This window comes from Tachysurus fulvidraco, chromosome 20, assembly GCF_022655615.1.
Source record: "Tachysurus fulvidraco isolate hzauxx_2018 chromosome 20, HZAU_PFXX_2.0, whole genome shotgun sequence".
Lineage (NCBI taxonomy): Eukaryota > Metazoa > Chordata > Actinopteri > Siluriformes > Bagridae > Tachysurus > Tachysurus fulvidraco.
The window spans coordinates 14,354,204-14,375,968 of NC_062537.1; the positions used below are offsets into that span (position 1 = coordinate 14,354,204).

Here is a 21,765-nt window from a genome sequence, read left to right on the forward strand (position 1 = left end):
CAGTCAGGAAGCAGAAAAAGCAAACCCTTGCTGTTTTTTTGAGAATCAACGTTCCGTTTTATTCTTTGGCTTTTAGGAAAATCTCTTTAAACAGAATTCTCACGACAGCAGATTTGGAACATTCACTATGCAGTTTGCCTATGAATCACTCCTGCTCCGATTTCATTACGTGCGAATCAGGCTCATTTCTAGGTCATTTGACGGTTTCTCTCTTCTCGTTTTCAAAGACGGAGAAGACGACACCGTGCTCCAGCAGCCGAAGAGGGAAGAGGAGGAGGTTCTGGATCAGGGTGAGTAGACCTTCGAGAGTGATGACAAATTACTGTGCTAATGAGAAACCGAGTCTGCTGATGATCATAGACTGAACTGAAACACACCACTAATGCTCTCTGTCTAAAAAGCCTAGAAAAGTCTGCTTTTTGTAGCGTCTCAAAGAATCGAGTATACTGTAACATCACAAGGTACAATTAGAAACAGAAAAGATAAATGATTCTGCAGTGTCTATTAGCGGTTATTCATCTGTGAAGCTCTCGTTAGTTCTAGTGCTGCTCCTTTCTGCCTGCAGGCTGTAAACCCAGTTTAAGTGACTACAGCTTTTTTTTTTTTTTTATGCCCAAGGTTGATGTTTAGAGCAGCGTTGCCCTGGTAACCACTCTGGTATGTGAAGATGCAGGAATTCTCCCCGAGGAGCTTCTTTTTGATTTTATTTTTCTTGCTCTCTGGGGTAAATCGTGACAGATTGGTGTCACGTTCACTGTTGAGCTTCTTTAAACCTAGTTGTGTGTAAGGATTTGACCGCATCACTTTGAGCTTTAAGGTTTAGGGATGGGCAAGTAAAGACTAAAGGCTCTCTCTTTATCTTTTCCTATTTTTTTAAAATCGAATTTCACTCTTCTCCCCCCTTTCTCTGTTTCCCAGATGAGATAGAGATAACTAGAGATAAGAGTGGAGAGAATGCAGATCAGGGCAGCGAGCTTTGATGTTGGGAAGCCGGCGTCTGAATCGTTAACTGCTTTTTTAGGAACGGCTTCAGGACGCAGGCCTTTAATCCGTGCGCACCTGCTGAGAGCTCACTCCAGGCCAAGAACACCGCAGCATCACCATGTAATCAGCATAACAGAAAAGACTTCTGATTGCTTGTTGCTAATGCGGCAAACACTCAAGGACGCCGTCGCTGAAACGGAATATACGATGAAGTAAATGTAGTACAACATGGGAGCATATTTTTAGCACTCCTAATAATAAGCCATTTGCTTGTTACCAGGATTATAAATATCTTTTACACCATAGGGACAAAAGGTACGACAAAAATATTCTGCTTTCGTTAGTGTCTCCAAAAACAGGCGGGATCGATTAAGTCATGTGTCATGACCTCACTTTGAACTGCAGTTCAGCTTATTTGATAGACAAGCTGTTAGTGATGGTGATAGTGATGTGACATACGGCTAAGTACGGTGGCCCATACTCAGAATTCCTTCTTTGCATTTGACCCATCCAAAGTGCACACACAGCAGTGAACACACACACACCGTGAACACACACCCGGAGCAGTGGGCAGCCATTTATGCTGCGGCGCCCGGGGAGCAGTTGGGGTTGGGTGCCTTGCTTAAGGGCACCTCAGTCATGGCCGGCCCGAGACTCGAACCCACAACCTTAGGATTACGAGTCAGACTCTATAACCATTAGGCCACGACTTGACCGTAAGAGATTTGTGGGGAGTCTCAGCTTCATGGATCTGAATAAAAACAGCTCAGTGTGAGCACAGCATTATGTGCAATTTGCAACCATAAAAGCCAACAAATAAATATTTATCAGCAAGGTGACTGATTAACATAAACTGCCAGTGACCTTGAGGTAAGATTAAAAGCACCACACGTGTGAGGTAAGAAAATTAAACCATCTCGCGTTTATCAATGCTATAAAGTACAGCACTAATACCGCTCTAATATAATTCATCTTTTCTCTACAGGCAAGTAAACACTATATTATACAGCATTTTTATGTTGTTGTTGTTTTTTTGCCTTGCCCATGATTGTCGTCGTTACAATAACAACCGGAATACAAGTTATTAAGATGTGTTCACTGCTGTTGCAGATATTGAAGTTGTCAGATATGTCCTTTGTTTTTGAATGCAGTGATGTGACTAACAGCCATGACACCTAATCCAAATGTTACTATTCAATTCGAAATCCCTCACATATACGGATTAGAGATTTCTGTAATTTCAGACGATCCGTGGAAAACAGTGTGTGATAAACTGGCACCGGCTGAATGCTGAGTGCTGTTGTTATCATTAAAGGAGCATGTGTCTGTCCTCTGAGGGTAGAGAACGTGTTGGCCTGCGGATCTATAGAACAGGGCCAGACTTTGCCGCGGGTGTTTATAAACCATCAGATTTCACTAGTGCCCTTCTGAGATTCATCCTCCATTTGTGTTGCATGTTTTTCTTTATAAATGCTCCATTTGTTATCAGCAGCAGCAGAGAGAGGCCTGGTACAGTACATGCCAAGCAACATTCAGCCATTGACATACAAAATAAACTGGGAGATACTGTAACAGGAGTTTCAAGTGGATTATGAGATCAGGCTGCAAACTGTTGAAGAACTTTTCAATACTGAGATTAAACCCTCTTTTTCTGGCATGAACGTCAATCATACCGATGAGTCATTTGGTTATGGATATGAGATTTTCAGATCTCAGATTGCTTTGTAATTTTACTGACTTTTAAATATTGTTCAGAAATCAAGGCTCGACTGGTGGCAAACACTGGCAAAGAAAAGAAGATTAATAGTGAAGTTTTCCAACTGAAACTTATCTCATGACTGGTTCACTGTATTCACTGCCATGCCAGTCATCCCATATTTAAGATAGGTGGACTTTAAAAGAAATATGTAGAGTACCGATTGTGGCATACCCTTGTGGCAGAATTAAAAGACGTACTTTAATTTGTTTTTACCCACAGTTATATTTTCCTTTATCTTTTTTCATCTTGATTTCACATGTGTTCGATTGAAGCTCGAATAGCTTTATATTGAATTAATGCTTTAAATAGAAAGTAATAAAATACAATGTTACACCCTTCATAGTGCTCTACATCCAGACTGTGCAATGTTATTTTGCTATTCATCCACCAGCATGGTCTAAAAGTCTGTATTTTATTCATTTATTTTTTTATTTTAACATTCTCTTCTTTGTAGTTTCACTAGATTGTTAACATGCATGGCTATAGATGCATGCGCTGCCATTAAAACTAATTTGCTGTGTTTCACACTCAGTAGGTGACCCAACCCAGTGAGGAAGATCCGCCGCAGCGCCACGCACAGTTTAACATTAAATGAGATGTGCCTAGTTTGATTTCCGAATCTTTTAATTTCGGGGTTTTAGTCACCTCCCGGGTGGCTCCAGAGAGCTTATTTTTAGGTAGTATTTTATGATAGACAAACTCAAACAGGATTCAGATCCAGTCTTCGGTTCAACCTAGTGGATGAAAAAAAAAAGAAAGCTCAGTTTTTGTGTGCACATGTTGGATTTAGCTTCCCAGGATAGTAGCGCAGACAACAAAACTAGTGCAAAGTTCATTTTAAAAAAAGTTGACCCATCTTATTAAAGTTGCGTAAGAGATTTTAGATCCAAATTGTTGTTGTTATCTTGTTGACGCCTTGCGCAGATCCCCACCTACACACCCAGTGTCTCTTGTTCTCACGGTCACCTTCTGAGTCACAAACTGCTACAACACTTCAGCCGCAGTGGGCAGAGATACAATTCTGAGAGTCAGTCTGTACAAGAGATCTTGGCCAATGCTTACAACATCCAAGAGATTCTCTACATGCTTTTATTACACCGTGGAGTTTTCTTTCTTTTCTTTTCCTCATGGAGAATAAATCCTGTCGCTCTCCTGCTACCCTGTTTAAACAGGCCATACCGTTAGCAAACGTGCAAATCCAGAAGTTAGCCGAGTCCTAATCTACTTTTTTCATGGTTCGTACATCATAATTTTGACGTATGAGTATCAGAGTATCATAGTTTTGATTATTCGGCTGTATGTTAAACATCTTCGTCGTAATATGTTTCATACGGTGATATGGATGGAAGTTAATATTATTAAATAAATAAACAGCAAACAGCAAATTGGATGATAAAACTGACACACACACACACACACACACACACACACACACACACACACACACACACACACACACACACACACACACACACACACAGAGTTATATCACTTGTTATCAAATCCTCTAAATACTTCTTAGAAAATCCAATATTATCAGGCAAGTTTAACACTTAATACAAGCACTGTATTGGCCAGAATTTTGTTAGGCACATGCATTGCTAAAGGGCTTCTTCTTACTTCCCATATGTTTCACTGCCAAACAGATTTGCTCTGTTGCCATGGCTCCTCCAAACCAAAGAGTCACGGATTATAAGCTTGACAGCCTCATTGGCCCAGCAGAGATGTAGTTTGTGTCTGCCTCCATTGGCTGCCACCTATTTATACATCATCCTTCTGTGACACTTTCTATTCCCCTCGATCAGTGCACATACTGAAGACGTCCGGTGTCCGAGTATTCGGATTGTCCTTCAACTACGTTGACATCGTGCTCACTTAGAATTGATTCCTCTGACAGCTGCAGTTTATTTCACTTCTTTTGTTACATTACTCTAGACAAAAACCCATCTGGTTTCCTAAAACCAATAACAAGGTTAACAGACTCTGAAGATCTCTGTTTGTACAAACAGTTATCTCAAACCTGGACAGAACAGACTTAAAAGAATGCATTCCTGAGATTTGGACTAATTCAGTCAGCGTCTTGCTTTTCCGATGGCGATGAATCAAAGATGCTAAGTAATCTCTGAGGATTAGAATAGATGCAAGCCCATCTGCCTTTTTTGCTTTGTTATTGCCCAGCACGTCCTAATTAACTTTTCACAGAACAGGATTACTGAATAACTAATAGAAGCTGCCTTCGTGCAATATTAAACCCCAGCTGTAACGTTCACTGCAGAACAAGATTAGAAAGAGAAACCTAGATAACTGTGGTGTTAATGTGTATGAAAAATTTGCTTTGAGCTATCTTTCGTGACTACCTAATAGCTACATTCATTGCCTCCTTTCTCAGGTATTATTTAGGTTCTTTATATCACTGCAACAACAATTAAGGTATCAGAGTCATGTCTTTTCTCTGTTGTGCTGAAAATAGATCATCATTAAACAAAGCCTGGACAGTCGAGGTCCTCTGAACACTTTCCACTGATGGATTTCTAGACAGGGCTTGATGAATCAGGAATAGTTTCAGGTCTCGGGCCTCATTCAGATGGTATTAAGATCCATCTCCGGTGATTAGGTCTAAAGTGGACAGCTCTAAATACCTTTGTAATAGGAAGAGCCATGTGTCCTGTTGTATCCTGGCAACATTAAATCACCAGATTCATGGTTTCCATGTGAGATCGAGCTGCTTTTGAACTATCCAACCATACTCGTGATATACATAATGGGCTGATTTTAGGCACTTTGCATGCATTATATTAATCAAATCTCTATATCGAAATGTGCATTCCAGCCATGCAAGGTCTCCTCTCAGCTGTGTGCTTCTTTCCATTCTCAACATGAGCTCTGCTTATTACTCTATAATTTTTTCCCCATCTAATTTTCTAATTAAAGTGTTTTCAAAAATAATGACGAGCAGACTTAACAAGCCAGAAATGCGAATAAACATCACCCAGAGCTTGGGTCATAAAGAATTCATCTCTCGGTTATTGAATAAACTCAGCATGTTGGGTTACGAGCATAACAGTGTATGATCAGTTATCCTAAAGCAGTTCTTCAACACGTCGATCTGAGTAGCTTTTTAGACGTTCATGGACTATGAACAAAATTGATGAAATCAAATTAACCCAATAAACCTGTTTAAATTTCATCCCAATCAAATTCATAGTCTTATTTCCCCTTTCCGGTGTTGTACCGATTCTGACTCTTGGATAAATCCTTCAATCGATACACACAGCTAGCACCATGACCCTACATATAAGCGTTATATGAACTTAAATGTATCAGCACAAATTGAAGCCGTTTGGATAAAGGATCAAGAAAACTCATGGCAGATTCATTCAGCTTGGAAACCGCTGTGGATTTGACAGCATTAGGAATAAAGCTACCAAGCTGCCAAAGCAAAAGCGCTGAATGAAAACATCCTGAATATATCCACAAAGATGCAGGATAAGTGAGCTGTAGACGTTTCTAATTAGTGTCGATGGTGTTTCATAGTAAAGTACCGTATAATATTTCCCATTGAAACCGCACATGAATGGCATAGAAATACTATTATTTAATCACAGACCAATACAATATCGTTTTTTTTTTTTCTTACAAAGACTCAGTCTTTTTCAGTCATGCAGAGGCCATCATGTTATGTGTCATGGGACCTGTAAGTAAGAGTTTGCTGATAAATAACGGGATCCATGTGAATAAATGAAATCTGACAATAATAACTGTTAAGTCAAGTCAGTAAACATGTTGTGTTTAAACTCGAATCTACAAACATGCGGCTTATGTGAATTTAAAACGATTTATTGCTAAATACAACTGTTCGATATTGACTTTTTAAAAACAAAAACACAAAAATAGCTTATTCAGTTGGTTTGGTATGCGGCAATATGCTATGCAAATAAATGTTGCTAATAATATAACCCCTTCATTTTGTCAACAGTAACAAAAAAGGTTGAATACTCCTGATCTAAAATGGTATGTTTTTGAGACTGAATTTGTGGGTATGGTTTGAAAGCGATCTTGGGATGTTTTTGGTAGACTTAACAACTGTAGCACTGACTAAATATGATTGTAATTGGTCAGCAGAGTGGCATCGAGATGCAAGAGAACCTGCTGGTGTGAACTGTTAGTTAGTTAGTACAGTGGTTTTAATATCTATAAACCCCTGTTAAAAACTGCGAGTTTTGTAAAGGAAGAAATGAAAGCAGCTTCAGTTAGGTCTGATACTTTAAAGCCATTATTGTGAGATAGCAAGAAAAAAAAAATCATGTGAACATCCTTGGAAAAAATGCTCCATATTATCAAAAACATTGATCATCTCCTTCTGAAGCCATTCCTTTATTTAGTTGGATTTATAGCTTGGATTAGATTTGAAACTGTCCATGATTTTGTATTATCTCTGACTCCAGATCAAGCTGAAGAGCAGCAGCTCCATAGCATCTTGCTTCCACCACCGTGCTTCTCCATGGGGATCATGATCTTTGGGTGAATAGTCGTCTTGTTTCTGTGCCATAATTATACGCAGGAAGTTCTCATCATACTATAGCACATTTCACCACATGGTTTCAGGTCATTTGGGCATTTTCCATGAACAGTGTCTTCTGTCTAGCCGTCTCCTAGCACAGTCATGTGACCTCCTGTCTCATACCCCAGACATGTGTCCAACATTTCCAAGATATTCATTCTGTCCAGGTATTCTTTTATTCCTACTCAAAGCCGCTGAGACATTGAGATCCTGTACATGCATTTATTAGCTATTTGCAAACCTTGAGTTGGATAAATTAATCTGACAAAAACGCTGATTGATCTTTTTATGGGGTTTATCAATATCACTAGAATTTATCCATCATAGAAAATGCTACATTAACAGGGGTGTGTATACTTTTTTATATCCATTGTATCTGTCTTTGCTGTCCATTTGTGATGGTAACACCTGAGATGGATGTTAAAGAGTGAACGAGACCTCAGATTCCCTTGTAATGGAACCACCGGGTGCTTTTAAATTAGACGCACGGTCAAGTTTAAATCATAAAATGGGACAAGGTGGAGAAGAGGCTTGTAAGTCTTCCACTTTTATCAGGCTCTGAGAGAAGTTCCAACTCCTCGAATCATGCTTTCAAATAAATTGGGTGATGCAATTCTTTACCCTTCCACACATTTGATGGACAGCGAATAAAAAAAATAATAAAAAAAAGAGGTTGTTATGGACACAAATCATAAGCAGTTCCGACGCATTAGCTAATTACATTTATTTATTTATTTTTTACATAATCACGAAGAAGCTCTTACAGAATTAATTTGTAGTTGCAATCAAAAACAAATCCTAATGCTAGGTCAGTAGATCAAGTCCTAATAATACCATGAATCTAAAAGCTTGTTATAAATCTAAGGAGTAACTAAATGCTAATTTATTTGTTTTTGTGACTCAGACTGAATACAGATAATAAACTTGCTTAGATCGTCTTGTGAGAAAGAAGTAAAATCGTTGATATTAGACGATACGGTATTGCAGTCGACGCACAAAGCTTCAGATTGGACTTTTCGATATGGCACAGAGGCTTTTCACCGAGATGTCGTCTGGCCCTTGGCTGCTTGTGACAGTTCGAGCTGTAGGTGAGGATGGGGGAAGAGGACATGTCTAAGTGTGACTGCACCACTGACTGTCTCCACAGCAGCTGTGACACTCATTATCTCCAGGCTCTTAAGCTCACGGCTGGACAGCTTGATAAATCACTTGCTATATTTGCCTTTGCTGTTATTAGGACACAAATCCAGGCGTTGTCAGACCGTTTGTTTCAGCGTGTTTGCTGGCCAGCCTCTGATTGATGGGCTCAATAAATAAGAAGTGGCCTCTAATCGTACATCACAGGGGGTGGGGTTTTGGGCCACAGTGCTTGTTCAGTGGAAATGGCCAAATCAGTAAGTGGAGGTGATTTGTCTAGGGGGAGCAGTGGGATAAGGTTAAAGGTGTAGATAGAGTATGTACTGTAAGTATATACAAATAAACAAATATTTTGAGAGTGTAGCTCTTCACTGTGCTTGTGATGATTTGTGTTAATTGACTGCCGGTTTCAGGTGTCCCTTTAAGTGCAGTGCTAGCGATGCAGTAGTCATGAAGCATTTGTGAAGCCTCGAAACATGGCCGGATGAAAAGTAGTGTTTCTTAATGACGAGCTGACCTTTTCTTGCCAAATGACCTGTCATCTAGCGTGCTGAATACAAAGTAGTCTCCATAGCAAAAAAAAAAAAAAAAAAGGACATGCATATTCCCTGGACTGTAAGAATACAATTTTTATGGTCGTGTCAGTGAATAAAGCAGTAATTAGTCTGGTTTGGAAAATTGATGAGAAAATCTTTGATTTCCTGAAAGATTTTCATGGATCATGAGCACAATTGCTCATTAAGCGTAGTGAGTTTTGTGATTATATACTATTATATAATTATACAACGGTACAGTGAGTGAGTATATTCAGTATATATTATATAAAACTCATAGACTAAACAAATCAAACCTCAAGATACGTACAGCTACCTAAAGCGTCCGTTAATCTTTTTTACATTGTATTTTGGCATGCGGATGTGAAACTGAACTGAATTGTGATGGCTATAAAGATTTATAGTAATTAGTGAGGTTATTCGCTCATTATTGTAACGGTTAGAAGTGATGCGTAGTGAGAAATCCACACGGTGTGCGCAACACGTATATTTCATGCACATAATGTCCTTAGCAGCACTGAAACGCTCTCACCCTTACAAAGAGATAATTAATCCTTCTTATCTCCATCACTCCTCGTTTGCTGCGTACACTGCTGTACATCTGTTATCCACTATCAGAGATACTAGCAGTCTGATGACACTCCCCTGCAGCTCTATTCATATGGACCATTCTTCTTCTTCTTCCTCTGCTTCTTCTTGCTCTTCTTCTTTGTCTGTCCCCTCTATTTTTCCCTGTGCAGGTGACTTCTATTCCCTTCTCTCCAAACTCCTAGGGGAGAGGGAGGACATTGTCCATGTGCATAAATATAATCCCACGGAGGCCCACGCGGATCTGGTGGCCGAAATCGATAGCATAATGCAAAAGAAAGACCTGGGCTGGCGCAGGCCTATTCTAGGCTACGCGCACAGAGACGGTGCAGTTCTGGTGAGGGACAGAGTGCACAAGTTTCATCAGTTAGAGTCCACTGTAAGGCCTCCAGGGACCAAGACTGTACCTGCCAGACTGCCAGGCTCAGGGGTGGCAGTGGCCAAAAAACAAGGTGGGTCTTGGTGTTGGTTTACATGAAACAAAACAAAACAGGAATGGTGTTGTTTCTCTCGTCCTCAAGTCCATGTGAATGCTTTTCTTTTGACATCCATGACTTCCCATCTCATTGCTGTCATTTATCTTTGGTTTTGCAGACAGTGAGGTCACCCTGTAGGATTGCAGAATGTGGTGTATTGTATTAACCGGGGACAAAAGACTTGGATGACTGGAAAAGATAATCTTTTGGACCTGCAGTGCTGTGTCATCACATTACAGACATTAATCTTAGTGAGAAAATCCTGATATTGAGAGGTTGTTCTGAAAAATCTGGGCCATGTCCACAGGCCCTGTAACGGCCGAGTTGTGAGGGAGAAAAAAGGCATTTAAATGTGAGCCTGCGCTTGTCATTTCTCCTGTTCAGCTTTCCAAAGGTACCTACTGTATTGTATATGAGTTGTGTTACTGTTTGCAAAGTCCGACTTTCCCCTCTCTTACACTGCGTGTTAGGAGATCCTCGGCTATTTATTTTATTGATTTTATATATTTATTTATTTTTCAGCTCTGAAAAAGTTCTTGCTCAAGGTCTTGACGGTTTCACCCAAGCAGAGCCATTTTACATCAATATTTGGCATTCAGTAGCAATTGCATCTGCATTCATTTTCTGTTGGTACAATCCATGATTTTTTTAAAAGTCGCCACTCCAGATGTCAAATTCCCTGCAATGTCACTGTGTGTCTATTGGATCTCTGTCAAGGTGCTATTGATCAGCACATGGGATCTAATTACTAATCCAGAAAGGAGGGTGTGTGTGTGTGTGTGTGTGTGTGTGTGTGTGTGTGTGTGTGTGTGTGTGTGTGTGTGTGTGTGTGTGTGTGTGTGGAGGAGGGGGGGGGGGGTGTTGAAGGAGTGAAATTTCATGCAGTTGCTTGTAACCATTTGGAGGAGAAGCTGCAATGTTTATTCTAACTCCAGTCTCTGTAATTGCGGTTCCTGTCCACGTCTTGCTGGGAAAAATTCATGAAGGCAGCTTGCTTTTGTTTTTGTTGTGTGCCCTTGACTTTATCACAATGAGAAGCGAAGCTGGCAGGAATACATACAAATCAGAGAGAGATTGTTTATAGCAGGTCGGTTATAGATCCAGAAGACAAGATTACACCAGTAAGGATGGCACTGCGAATCGTATCCGAACAGGACCTTTAGATTTGTTGCACTCATCTCATGAACATGCATCATTCTGAGCTGATATATAAAAAATATAAATAATGTCAGACCTATATTTCGTGTCTGCTCCATCCATAAGACCCGTGTCTTTACTTTTTTGATAAATCTGTGCCACAGACTGAGCACTGTAAATCATATTTATTGGCATGCTTATACTGTTTTTTTGTGCCAAGCAAGAAAAAGTCTCATCACACACATCAGAGCATCTTCATTTCTGTGCGTGTATGAGTGTGGGGGCGAGAGAACGTGTTTATTAATCACGACGCTGGTTTGGAATAGGCATTGCTATTGTTTTTGGCTCACAGTGATTTCACACTCCATTACAATTTCATGCCATTCATAGCAACGTAAAGCCATCGGGTTGCCGGAAGAAGTGCAGTACAGGGAAATAGCCTGCGATGAAATATCTTAAATAGTTTGGCATTTTGTGCAACATTTCTTGTGCAATTTATCATTTATCATCGTGTTATTTCTTATGTCAATTACATTTTCAGTGCAAAACAATGAAAATGAAATTAGTATGTTATTTAGCCGAATCGTATTTATAGTGCTTACACATTTTTTGGTAATCTCCTAATTCTTAGGGCACTTTCTCCATCTGTTTGTCTGTGCAAAGCAGTCTTATATGGCCATGTCATCCGGTTATAAATTCTTTGAGCATTTTTATTTATATTTTCCCCCTCCCATGGTCATCGACTCATCAGGAGTCATATTCCTCACTAGAAATGCATGTAACGGAACTTGAACACATTTATGTTTTCATGCAGAACTGAAATGTCTTCGAGTACCATTATATGAATTTCTACAACATTTATCATGAGAACATGATGGTGTATTGAAATCAAAGTATCGTGAAGTTTTCTATTTGAGGATATCTTGATTTGATATCTGAAAATCTAAAATTGGAAAAATGTTGTTTATTACAAATGTCATTGTTTATAATGCCGGTAAACATTTCAGCATTTTACTATTTAGATTCTAGAGTTTTCTATTAATATATTATATTCATTTCTGTTAAATTTTATATATTCTAAAAATAAGACCTCTGTTTTAACTATTAAATCAGCTGCTGTTTTTTGTTCCTCACTGTAAAGGGTTGTAAGTTTTTAACCTTCATAACCCTTTTTATTTGACTGAATAATTCATATTAGTTATTTACTAACATGCTTTAAGATAAGTAACTGAATAAGAGGTTCAATTGTTTGTTCTTGTACATAATAAGCATTAAGCCCTAAACACTCAGCAGTGTAGTATTGGAGAAAAAAATGAAATTAGCAGCTCTCCCCCCCCCCACCCCCAACAGACCTCAGTGTGAATGTGGCGAAGCCTCATAAAGGCGTTTACACCTTTATTTGACTCTGATGCCACATGCTTCTCATTTGCTCTCTCAGGCATGTGCTGGGCTTGATGACTGCCTGCCATCCAGCAAACTCTTCCCGAATGAAAACTATACACAAGTCACTTTGATTTTTATACTCGTTGGATCAGACCCAAGTTAGCAGATTGCCGGATTGCATTACAGTGTTAAATGAAGCTTGAGACACAAACAACACAGCTCTGTGTTCAGACCAGGCAGTCAGCAGGTTTCTTCTCTGTTACGTTACACCATTGTGATTACGCCACCATATGCCATCGTCTAATTTGTTCAGTCAATGCGGGTTATATTTAAAGGTTGGTCGTGTGTTTGTGTGTTTGTTTGTGGACATTTAGGGGCTCATCTGGAGGAGGTGACTGACTGGCCAGAGGTGCCGCTGCAGCTGGGTCAGGTGTCTGGTCTGGCTCTGGACTCTGATGAAAACCTGGTTATCTTCCACAGAGGAGATCACAGATGGGGCGTCAAGTAAGTACTGAAACCTACACGTGGACTTGCAATCGCACTGTCCAGCAGGGCTTGTAATGAACACCCACCCACCTGCCAGAAATGTGACACTGCAGGCTAACTGTTAATGCACCAGCCATTATAGCAGGAACACTTACAGTGCTATTCACTTTAAAAAAACAAAAAACAAATGTGCATTATATAGTGTATATATGGAATGCAGCATGCCTGCACAGCCCTAGGCTTTTCTTGACTCTTCTGCAAATTTAGTAGTTGAAGTAAAAACACCAGAGGGGTGTGTGTGTGTGTGAGTGTGTGTGTGAGTGTGTGTGTGAGTGTGTGTGTGAGTGTGTGTGTGAGTGTGTGCGTGAGTGTGTGCGTGAGTGTGTGTGTGAGTGTGTGCGTGAGTGTGTGCGTGAGTGTGTGCGTGAGTGTGTGCGTGAGTGTGTGCGTGAGTGTGTGCGTGTGTGTAATGTAAAAGTGCTTCCTACATAAACAGGAAGGAATACAGTGCTGCCAACTGACACCCCTTTCCTCCCTTGTTCATTTTTGATGGCAGCAGACATCTGTCCATGGTTGTTCTACATGTCCCATAGTCCTGTCTTTCAACAGGGGCAGCAGCCATTCTATTTGTGTCGGTAGAAAAATCCAAGGATAGGGGACAGTTTGTGGATAAATAAGTTTTTTTTTTAATTATTGTTATTAAGGGCTATAAATGCATTATTCTCTCTATTTCACCAAACAGTAATGAATTCTAGCAAATCAAAAAATATTTAACTAACAGTAATGTAAAGAATATCACATCCTTTTCCTGAAGTTACAGGAAAATCATTAATCACAGGGTAGTTTATACCCCAAATTTTTATTTTATTTGTTTGTTTGTTTTTTATTTAATTCAAATTTAATTTAATCAACAGCACCATCTGATTTTTAGCCCTTTATCCATTAATGTGATCACCTGTGTTGTATTAATATCAGGGTCTTTTTTTCCCCCTCTCTCTCTCTTGAAGTTGAAGTCTAAAACCTTTAGAAAAAAGCTTTACCTCTGACTGTTACAAAGTACTGACACAGGAGACAATTTTTAAGAAATGTTAAAAAATAAACGTTACAGATCTGGAAATTGCATCATTTCAACAGTCGTTGAAGGATTGCAGTTAGTAATTGTTACTATAGAAGTGATAGTTTTAAAAAGAATCTATTAATATAAACATTTACAGGATATAATAAGCCCTTGTTGGTTGAGCCACATATTGTTTGATTGTCTAGATGAAGCACATTTATGTCTCTGTACCTAGTTTACCTGCCTTATGCTTCATATTTACTCTTTCTAGATGTCCAGCTTGAAAATAAGTCCATGGCCTTCTTTTACATTTAAATTCACAGATGGACTAAAGCATTCTGCCATGAATTTTCAAAATAAATAAATAAAAAGCAATGACCCTCAGTAATGTTCAAGGCTGTGATGAAGTCATTACTACCTGCTGTGTGCTGTGTCTTTGTGAGTCTGAGCCATTTGCAATGTGTGAGGGACAAACACAGGTCCCGTTTAGTTTGTGAAGTCATTAAAGTTGCTCAACACCGCCTTCACGAATAAGGTGTCATTAGACCAACACCAGCTCTAGTCACGTCTGACTGGCTAATCCACAAAGATCCACTGGGATCCCTTGGTATTAGCGTAAACAGAGCTGCATGTTGAGCGAGTGATGAATGGAGGCTGATACCCACTCATAATCTTCTCATTATTTAACTGGGCGTGTTTGCATTGAGTGCTTCTTAATGTCTTCCCATTGCATGAAAGGGCTGAAAATAAGAAGGTTTGTGGTTTATGTGATACGATCAGTATTTTAATGGTACTTAATGGTATCAGATGATACTCAAGCATAGCAAAGCAAGGCCCTTTGTAATCATAGCTTACACTGCAGACTATCAGTGCTGGTGTATATTTAAGCCATTGCTGTCATTGCTTATTAGCAAATAAATGCGTTATTGCTTTCTGCAGGAAACTTAACCCATTCTTAACTTTATTCTTTGGAGACCTTTTTATAGGCACTGTCAGAATTATTTGTCAGCTTCCTTGTACAGTATAGGCCAGTTCAAAACATTTGGAAAACATCAGATCTATAGCTTAAGCTTTAGAATGCAATGTTCAGATATTTAAAACAATCTGTTCACCATTTCATTTCCTAATTCTACCCACTCATGCAGGGCACACTTGCCCTAGAATACCCAGGAAGGAATGCTAGCCACAGTTAGCACGGAGAGACCATTAATTACCCCTCTTATCCGCCCAAGATCATTTCCACAGAGCCCCAGCATTAAAGCTGTACTGTGTAGCCTGTGGATAAGAGGTAAGGTGCCGTTTCAGTGGCAGCCATGCAGAATTGTTGCACAGTCTGAGCTGTCTTGGCCCCTGTGCTCCTAGGCTGACCCTGCTGGCTTCCTCCTAACCAGCTGAGAGAGATGGAGAGGTTGTGGGGGTGGAAATGATTGGAAAAGAGAAGGAGTGTGAAAGATGGAGAGAAATGCAGAGAGTAGAATTAATGAGCTAGGTCTTGAGGTGGGGAAGGGCAGCCCTGGTAAATCCATTCATCCTCTGCCCTGAGCTGCTCCACATCTTGTTTCAGAGCTGGCTCAATTTTATCTTGAGGAAAGAGCATGCATGGAGGATTCTCAGAAGCAATACAGAACAGAGAATGCTTTTGTTCTCTATGTTAGACAATTAGATAAAGGAGTGATGGCACGTCTGGTCCTGGCTGAGTAGCTTGGCAGGATTATTTGTTATGCATAACAGGTTACGTTAGAAAGTCCACAGGGAGGTTACAGCCAAAGATTGTGATGGATCAAATGTTTACTCTGAATACATGAAGATACAGATCGTTCTGTAGGCTCCTGTTACCGTCAGATTTTATTCCACTCTAATTTACCCCCATCACTTAAACTGATTCACTTCCATTTAACTTATAGCTGGAATTGCTTTCCTTGTACCTTTTCTACTTCCTAATCACTTCTCTATAAAAATAAGTGCATTTTGTATGATAAATATCTTTGGCCTTATCCTTCTTGGTTTCTGTATTGTCAATATTTTTCTTACTTTTCTTTGGCAGTTCTTTTGACAATGATGCGATTTACCAGAAGAAATCTCTCGGCCCCATTCAACAATCCACCATCTTGGTTGTGGATCCAGTCAAAGGCAACGTGCTCAAGGCCTCAGGGAGAAACATGTAAGTGCCGATGTGTTGTTTATTGCTCTCTTTGTGTTTTGTTTGGCTATGCTGTTGTTTGCTGATGGGTTTGTTTGGTTTTGAACAGGTTTTATATGCCACATGGTATCACAACTGATAAGGACAATAATTATTGGGTGACCGATGTAGCTCTTCATCAGGTAAGGGATTTCAATATATATATTATCATTTGAAATAGACTATAAAAAACTATAGTAGTGAACACGACATACTGTATTACTGATAGTATTGATGAGTTTCACAGATAGGAGATTTATTCTTGCAGAGTCTAGCAATTGCAGCATCTTTTCCTATTAAATCGAGAATTTTTACTGTTTCAGTTAAATCAAACAGTTTACGACTTCTCTTTACACATCGCATCTCGGCATCCGCTATTCCTGTGCTATGGGGCCATTAATAAAAAAACAAGGTCATTTGATCACCGGAGCTGCGATACTGCAATATTAAGTATGATAACAGAGATGGATGCTAACCATGAACCAAGAACAGTTGAAATGACGAATGTGGAATTTTTGTATTCGAGGTGTGTAAAATCCACCGTCAGTGGTAGCTGAAACAATGGATACTGTATACAGGGGATTTAATGTATATTATTACAATATTTATGACATATCGTGACACTCTGTTTTAGCCAGTGTGCTGCAGTAGGTTTTGTGATTATTAAGAATGGCATCCGATTCTTGAATGTGGTAGTTCTGTCGAAATTTTTATGGCAGCTGATTTTTAGCCGCCAACCGACATATCCGGTGAGCTCTGACAAGATGACTTATTTTAACTCTGTCTTTTTCACAGTGCAGGAGTTGTGCATTACAAAAAAAGTCATCTGTTGTTATGATTTCCTGCTGCCATAGGTGTTGAAACTGAGCAGCGATGGAAATGAGAAACCGCTGCTGGCTCTGGGAGAGGCTTTTGTTCCAGGCTCTGACAAGAACCATTTCTGCCAGCCTACTGATGTCGCCGTGGACCCAGATACTGGCAACATCTATGTGTCTGACGGCTACTGCAATTCTAGGATCCTCACATTCTCTCCAGAGGGCAAATATCTATCCCACTGGGGAGCAGGTACACACTCTGCCACTCAAACTCTGCTATTATTGTGTACATGACTCCCGTCCTTACACTCAGCTTTTCAAGAAAACATAGAGAGCTTAAAACAAATCTGTCATTTATATGATACAAAATGGGTGTGATATCAGATATGTGAGTGTGAGTGTGTGTGTGTGTGTGTGTGTGTGTGTGTGTGTGTGTGTGTGTGTGTGTGTGTATATATATATATATATACATTTACACACCAAATGATATATACACACACACACCAAATAATAATGTAGGCTGTATATAGTTTGCCTTGGTCTGACAATGTATGTGGTTTTGCATCTGGATTAAAAGTTCACTTCGTGATATTACAGTACTACACATTATTAGTTGCAGGTTATGCAGTGGAGTATATCATGCTTGTTAAGGATTCTATATTCTTTGTTGTTTTTGTATACGTTTCTGCAGGTTCGTTGGATCGGCGGAGACGTGTTCCCTTCCAGATCCCCCACAGCTTGGCCTTCGCAGCAGATAAGCGTGAGCTGCTGGTGGCTGACCGAGAGAACGGCCGGGTGCAGTGCTTCATGGCTGACACGGGCGAGTTTGTGAAGGAGATCAAGAAAGATGAGTTTGGTGGGGAAGTATTTGCTGTCTCCTACTCACCTGCACAAGGTAATAACGATATTCATTGCATTCACTCACATCTAGGACACTGTGCTGTAGGAAGCTGGTGGTCTTTCGGATAAGTTATTGTGACAGAACGAGTGTCTGGTCTGAAACACCTATTATAAATATATAGGGATGCACTGATACTTTACCAGACGTGCCTTATGACTCTGAGTGACTACATATTAGTGTGGATAAAATACTGGCCCACACACGGTTGGGTCTTTCACATGTGCAGAATTGTAGGCTTTGTCGGTTTTATTCTACCTAAAAAAAGGCAGAGTCTATGTAAATAACTTAGCAGTGTGATTTTTGCATGTTTAAATTAATAACACCAAAGGGCAGGTATTAAAGTTGCATAAACCATCTTCCACTATCTGAAGACAAAACCATCTAAGTTTTTTAAAATTACATTGTGCTGTCTTAAGGTACTGTAGGAAAAATGTTTCGTAAAATGCTGTAGATTTATTCTGGCAATAAAGGTATATGATATATGCCTCATGTTTGCATCCCTAATGTTAATCAAGGACAAATAGAGGCTCATTACAGACATAACACATGCTCATTACAGACATAACACATTCTCATTATCGACATATCACATGCTTATCTTTTAATTAGTGATGTAAAGTTAACATTAATAACATTGTACTAACAAGTGATAGTATTTTGATGTTAACACACTAGCTTTTACTGCTTGTAGCCATTTTATTGTAAACTAAATACTTATTACCGATTATTTTATTAAGTGAAGAAAAATCAGTATTAAACAGTATCCATGAATATTAATAGCAATACGGACAATGCTGAGATCTCTAATATTGGTGCTAGAAATGAACAGAATCATATCAGTGCATCCCTATAAAGATGAAAGGATGAAAAATGGGTGCACTTTGACCAGGCAGTTTTGTTCGGCTTACAAAAAGGGTATTATTTAAATTTTAAACCCACCGAATTACAAAGCATAAATCACTGCCACCTTAAAGCCATCGCATAACAGAGCATATTGTTCCAACCCCAAATAGTTCAGCGAAAACAATATAAAGCTATGAATAAAACACAAGAGGCCCAGATGAAGCTCAAAACCTGCCTGGAATAATATTATTTATTTAGTTTCTTTCCTGTGTCAACTTGAAGGAAATCATATTTAAGGTTTAAAGTGAGATTAATGGCAGTGGCTTGAGGGTGAGCTGTATGCATAAGACAAGCTGGAAAATAAAACCCTGTCAAATAGAAGAAACCCAATCAATCAACCAAACTCCCTAAATATCGAGTGAGTGTGTGAGTAGGTGAGTGAGTGTGTGAGTGAGTGAGTGTGTGAGTAGGTGAGTGAGTGAGTGAGTGAGTGAGTGAGTGAGTGAGTGAGTGAGTGAGTGAGTGAGTGAGTGAGTGAGTGAGTGAGTGAGTGAGTGAGTGAGTGAGTGAGTGTGTGAGTGAGTGTGTGAGTGAGTGTGTGAGTAGGTGAGTGAGTGTGTGAGTGAGTGTGTGAGTAGGTGAGTGAGTGTGTGAGTGAGTGTGTGAGTGAGTGAGTGTGTGAGTGAGTGTGTGAGTGAGTGAGTGAGTGAGTGTGTGAGTGAGTGAGTGAGTGAGTAGGTGAGTGAGTGAGTGTGTGAGTGAGTGAGTGTGTGAGTGAGTGTGTGAGTAGGTGAGTGAGTGTGTGAGTGAGTGTGTGAGTAGGTGAGTGAGTGTGTGAGTAGGTGAGTGAGTGTGTGAGTAGGTGAGTGAGTGTGTGAGTAGGTGAGTGAGTGTGTGAGTGAGTGTGTGAGTAGGTGAGTGAGTGTGTGAGTAGGTGAGTGAGTGTGTGAGTGAGTGTGTGAGTAGGTGAGTGAGTGTGTGAGTGAGTGTGTGAGTAGGTGAGTGAGTGTGTGAGTGAGTGAGTGAGTGAGTAGGTGAGTGAGTGTGAGTGTGTGAGTGAGTGAGTGTGTGAGTGAGTGAGTGTGTGAGTGAGTGAGTGTGTGAGTGAGTGAGTGTGTGAGTGAGTGAGTGTGTGAGTGTGTGAGTGAGTGTGTGAGTGAGTGTGTGAGTGAGTGTGTGAGTGAGTGTGTGTGTGAGTGAGTGTGTGAGTGAGTGTGTGAGTGAGTGCGTGAGTGTGTAGGTGAGTGTGTGTGAGTAGGTGAGTGAGTAGGTGAGTGAGTGTGTAAGTGACTGTGTAAGTGACTGTGTGAGTACTGTAGGTGAGTGAATGAGTGTGAGTGAGTGTGTGAGTGAGTGTGTGAATGAGTGAGTGAGTGTGTGAGTGAGTGTGTGAGTGAGTGTGTGAGTGAGTGTGTGAGTGAGTGTGTGAGTGAGTTTGTGAGTGATTGTGTGAGTGAGTCAAGGAATGAATGAATGAATGAACAAATAAAAATCATCTGCTCTCTTTATATATAGACCCTATTTCTATTCTTAATAAATAAAGAATGAAGCCAGTGGAGTTGGGATTGTACAGTATGGTGTAGGTGTAGGTGTGGGCTGCTACTTTGATATTGGTCGAAAGCAATCCTGACCTTTTCTGTTATAAGAATCGATTTGTTCATAAAATATTTACAACTAAAGTTTTCTCTAACTCTCAGCTTTTATACAGTATGTATGTTGAAATTGAACCAGTAAGCATGTGATCTTGTGCTCCGTCTGTCGCTCCCTCTGCTTCTTATATATGCTTGTGCTCAAAAGTTTTCATACCTTGGGATAATTTGCCAGATGTGTATCATTTTTTTTTTAAAGAAAACGTGAATAGAAGGCGAAAATAATTTATTTTATTTATTATAGGACTCAAGTTAATATGTAAGGCATAACAGAATGGAACAATCATCAAAGAAAACATAAAGAAAATAAGGAAATAATCCCTGTTCAAAAGTTTGCATACCTTTAGGTCCTTAATTCTCAGGTGTTATAGCTGTGATTCTTTTTGGCAAAATGCCTCCAGTTTCTGTCAATTTTTTGGTTGCCTTGAGCAAACTGCAGATCTCCCCAAAGTTGCTCAACGATATTGAGGTCAGGAGACCTGAGAGAACCTTCACCTTTTTCTGCTGCAGCCATTGGAGGGTCAACCTTGGCTTTTCCTTTGGACCTAAAGGCATCCCATGCGCAGCTTTCATGCTGTAGAATGCAAATTGTCTGACAGTATTTTCTGATAACATGCTGCATTCATCTTGCCATCAGTTTTTAACAACTTACAGTGGCACTGGAGCTCACACAGCCCCAAAACATCAGAGCTCCACCACCATGCTTTACAGTGGGGATGGTGTTTATGGTTGTGACTTTAAAGTTCAATTTTGGTCTCATCACTCCATATGAATCTGCTCCAGAAGCCATGAGGCTTGTGTTGGTGCTGTCTGGTGTAATGAAGGTGGGGTATTTTGTGGCATGGGTGCAGTAATGGCTTTCTCCTGGCAACTCTACCATGCAGGTCATTTGTGTACAAGTACCTACTTATTGTGCTCCTTGAAACAACAGCACATTTTTCCAGAGCAGCCATTATTGCTCTCAAAGTTGTTTATAGGTTTTTCTTCGCATCACGAACTAAAATCTTTCTTGCTCTACCTGACTGTGGCTTAGAGTCATCCGAACCTCTTATTTTCCACCTCTTTATCAGAGTTTGAACAGTACTGACTGGCATTTTCAAGTGTTGGGAGATCTTTTTATATCCTTTTCCTGCTTTATAAAGTTCAGCCACCTTATTACGCAGGTCCATTAGCAGTTCTTTTGTTTTCCCCCATGGTGCAGAATCCAGCCAAGTCAGCATCACCTCAGAAACTCACTATTTACTGTATGCCGTTTA

General features: G+C 39.9%; 1 protein-coding gene across 5 annotated transcripts in view; it reads left to right on the plus strand.

The window, feature by feature from the left end:
• pam (peptidylglycine alpha-amidating monooxygenase) overlaps positions 1 to 21,765 on the plus strand; it is a 66,472-nt gene that overhangs the window by 35,902 nt on the left and 8,805 nt on the right. For 3 of the 5 annotated variants that reach the window (XM_047804608.1, XM_047804606.1, XM_047804607.1), the window contains exons 14-20: positions 228 to 290; positions 9,736 to 10,035; positions 12,954 to 13,083; positions 16,167 to 16,283; positions 16,372 to 16,444; positions 17,156 to 17,366; positions 17,808 to 18,011. In XM_047804608.1, the coding sequence (XP_047660564.1) occupies positions 228 to 290; positions 9,736 to 10,035; positions 12,954 to 13,083; positions 16,167 to 16,283; positions 16,372 to 16,444; positions 17,156 to 17,366; positions 17,808 to 18,011 (1,098 nt within the window). The remainder of the gene's footprint in view (positions 1 to 227; positions 291 to 9,735; positions 10,036 to 12,953; positions 13,084 to 16,166; positions 16,284 to 16,371; positions 16,445 to 17,155; positions 17,367 to 17,807; positions 18,012 to 21,765) is intronic. The other 2 variants (XM_047804609.1, XM_047804610.1) reach the window with 2 other exon arrangements.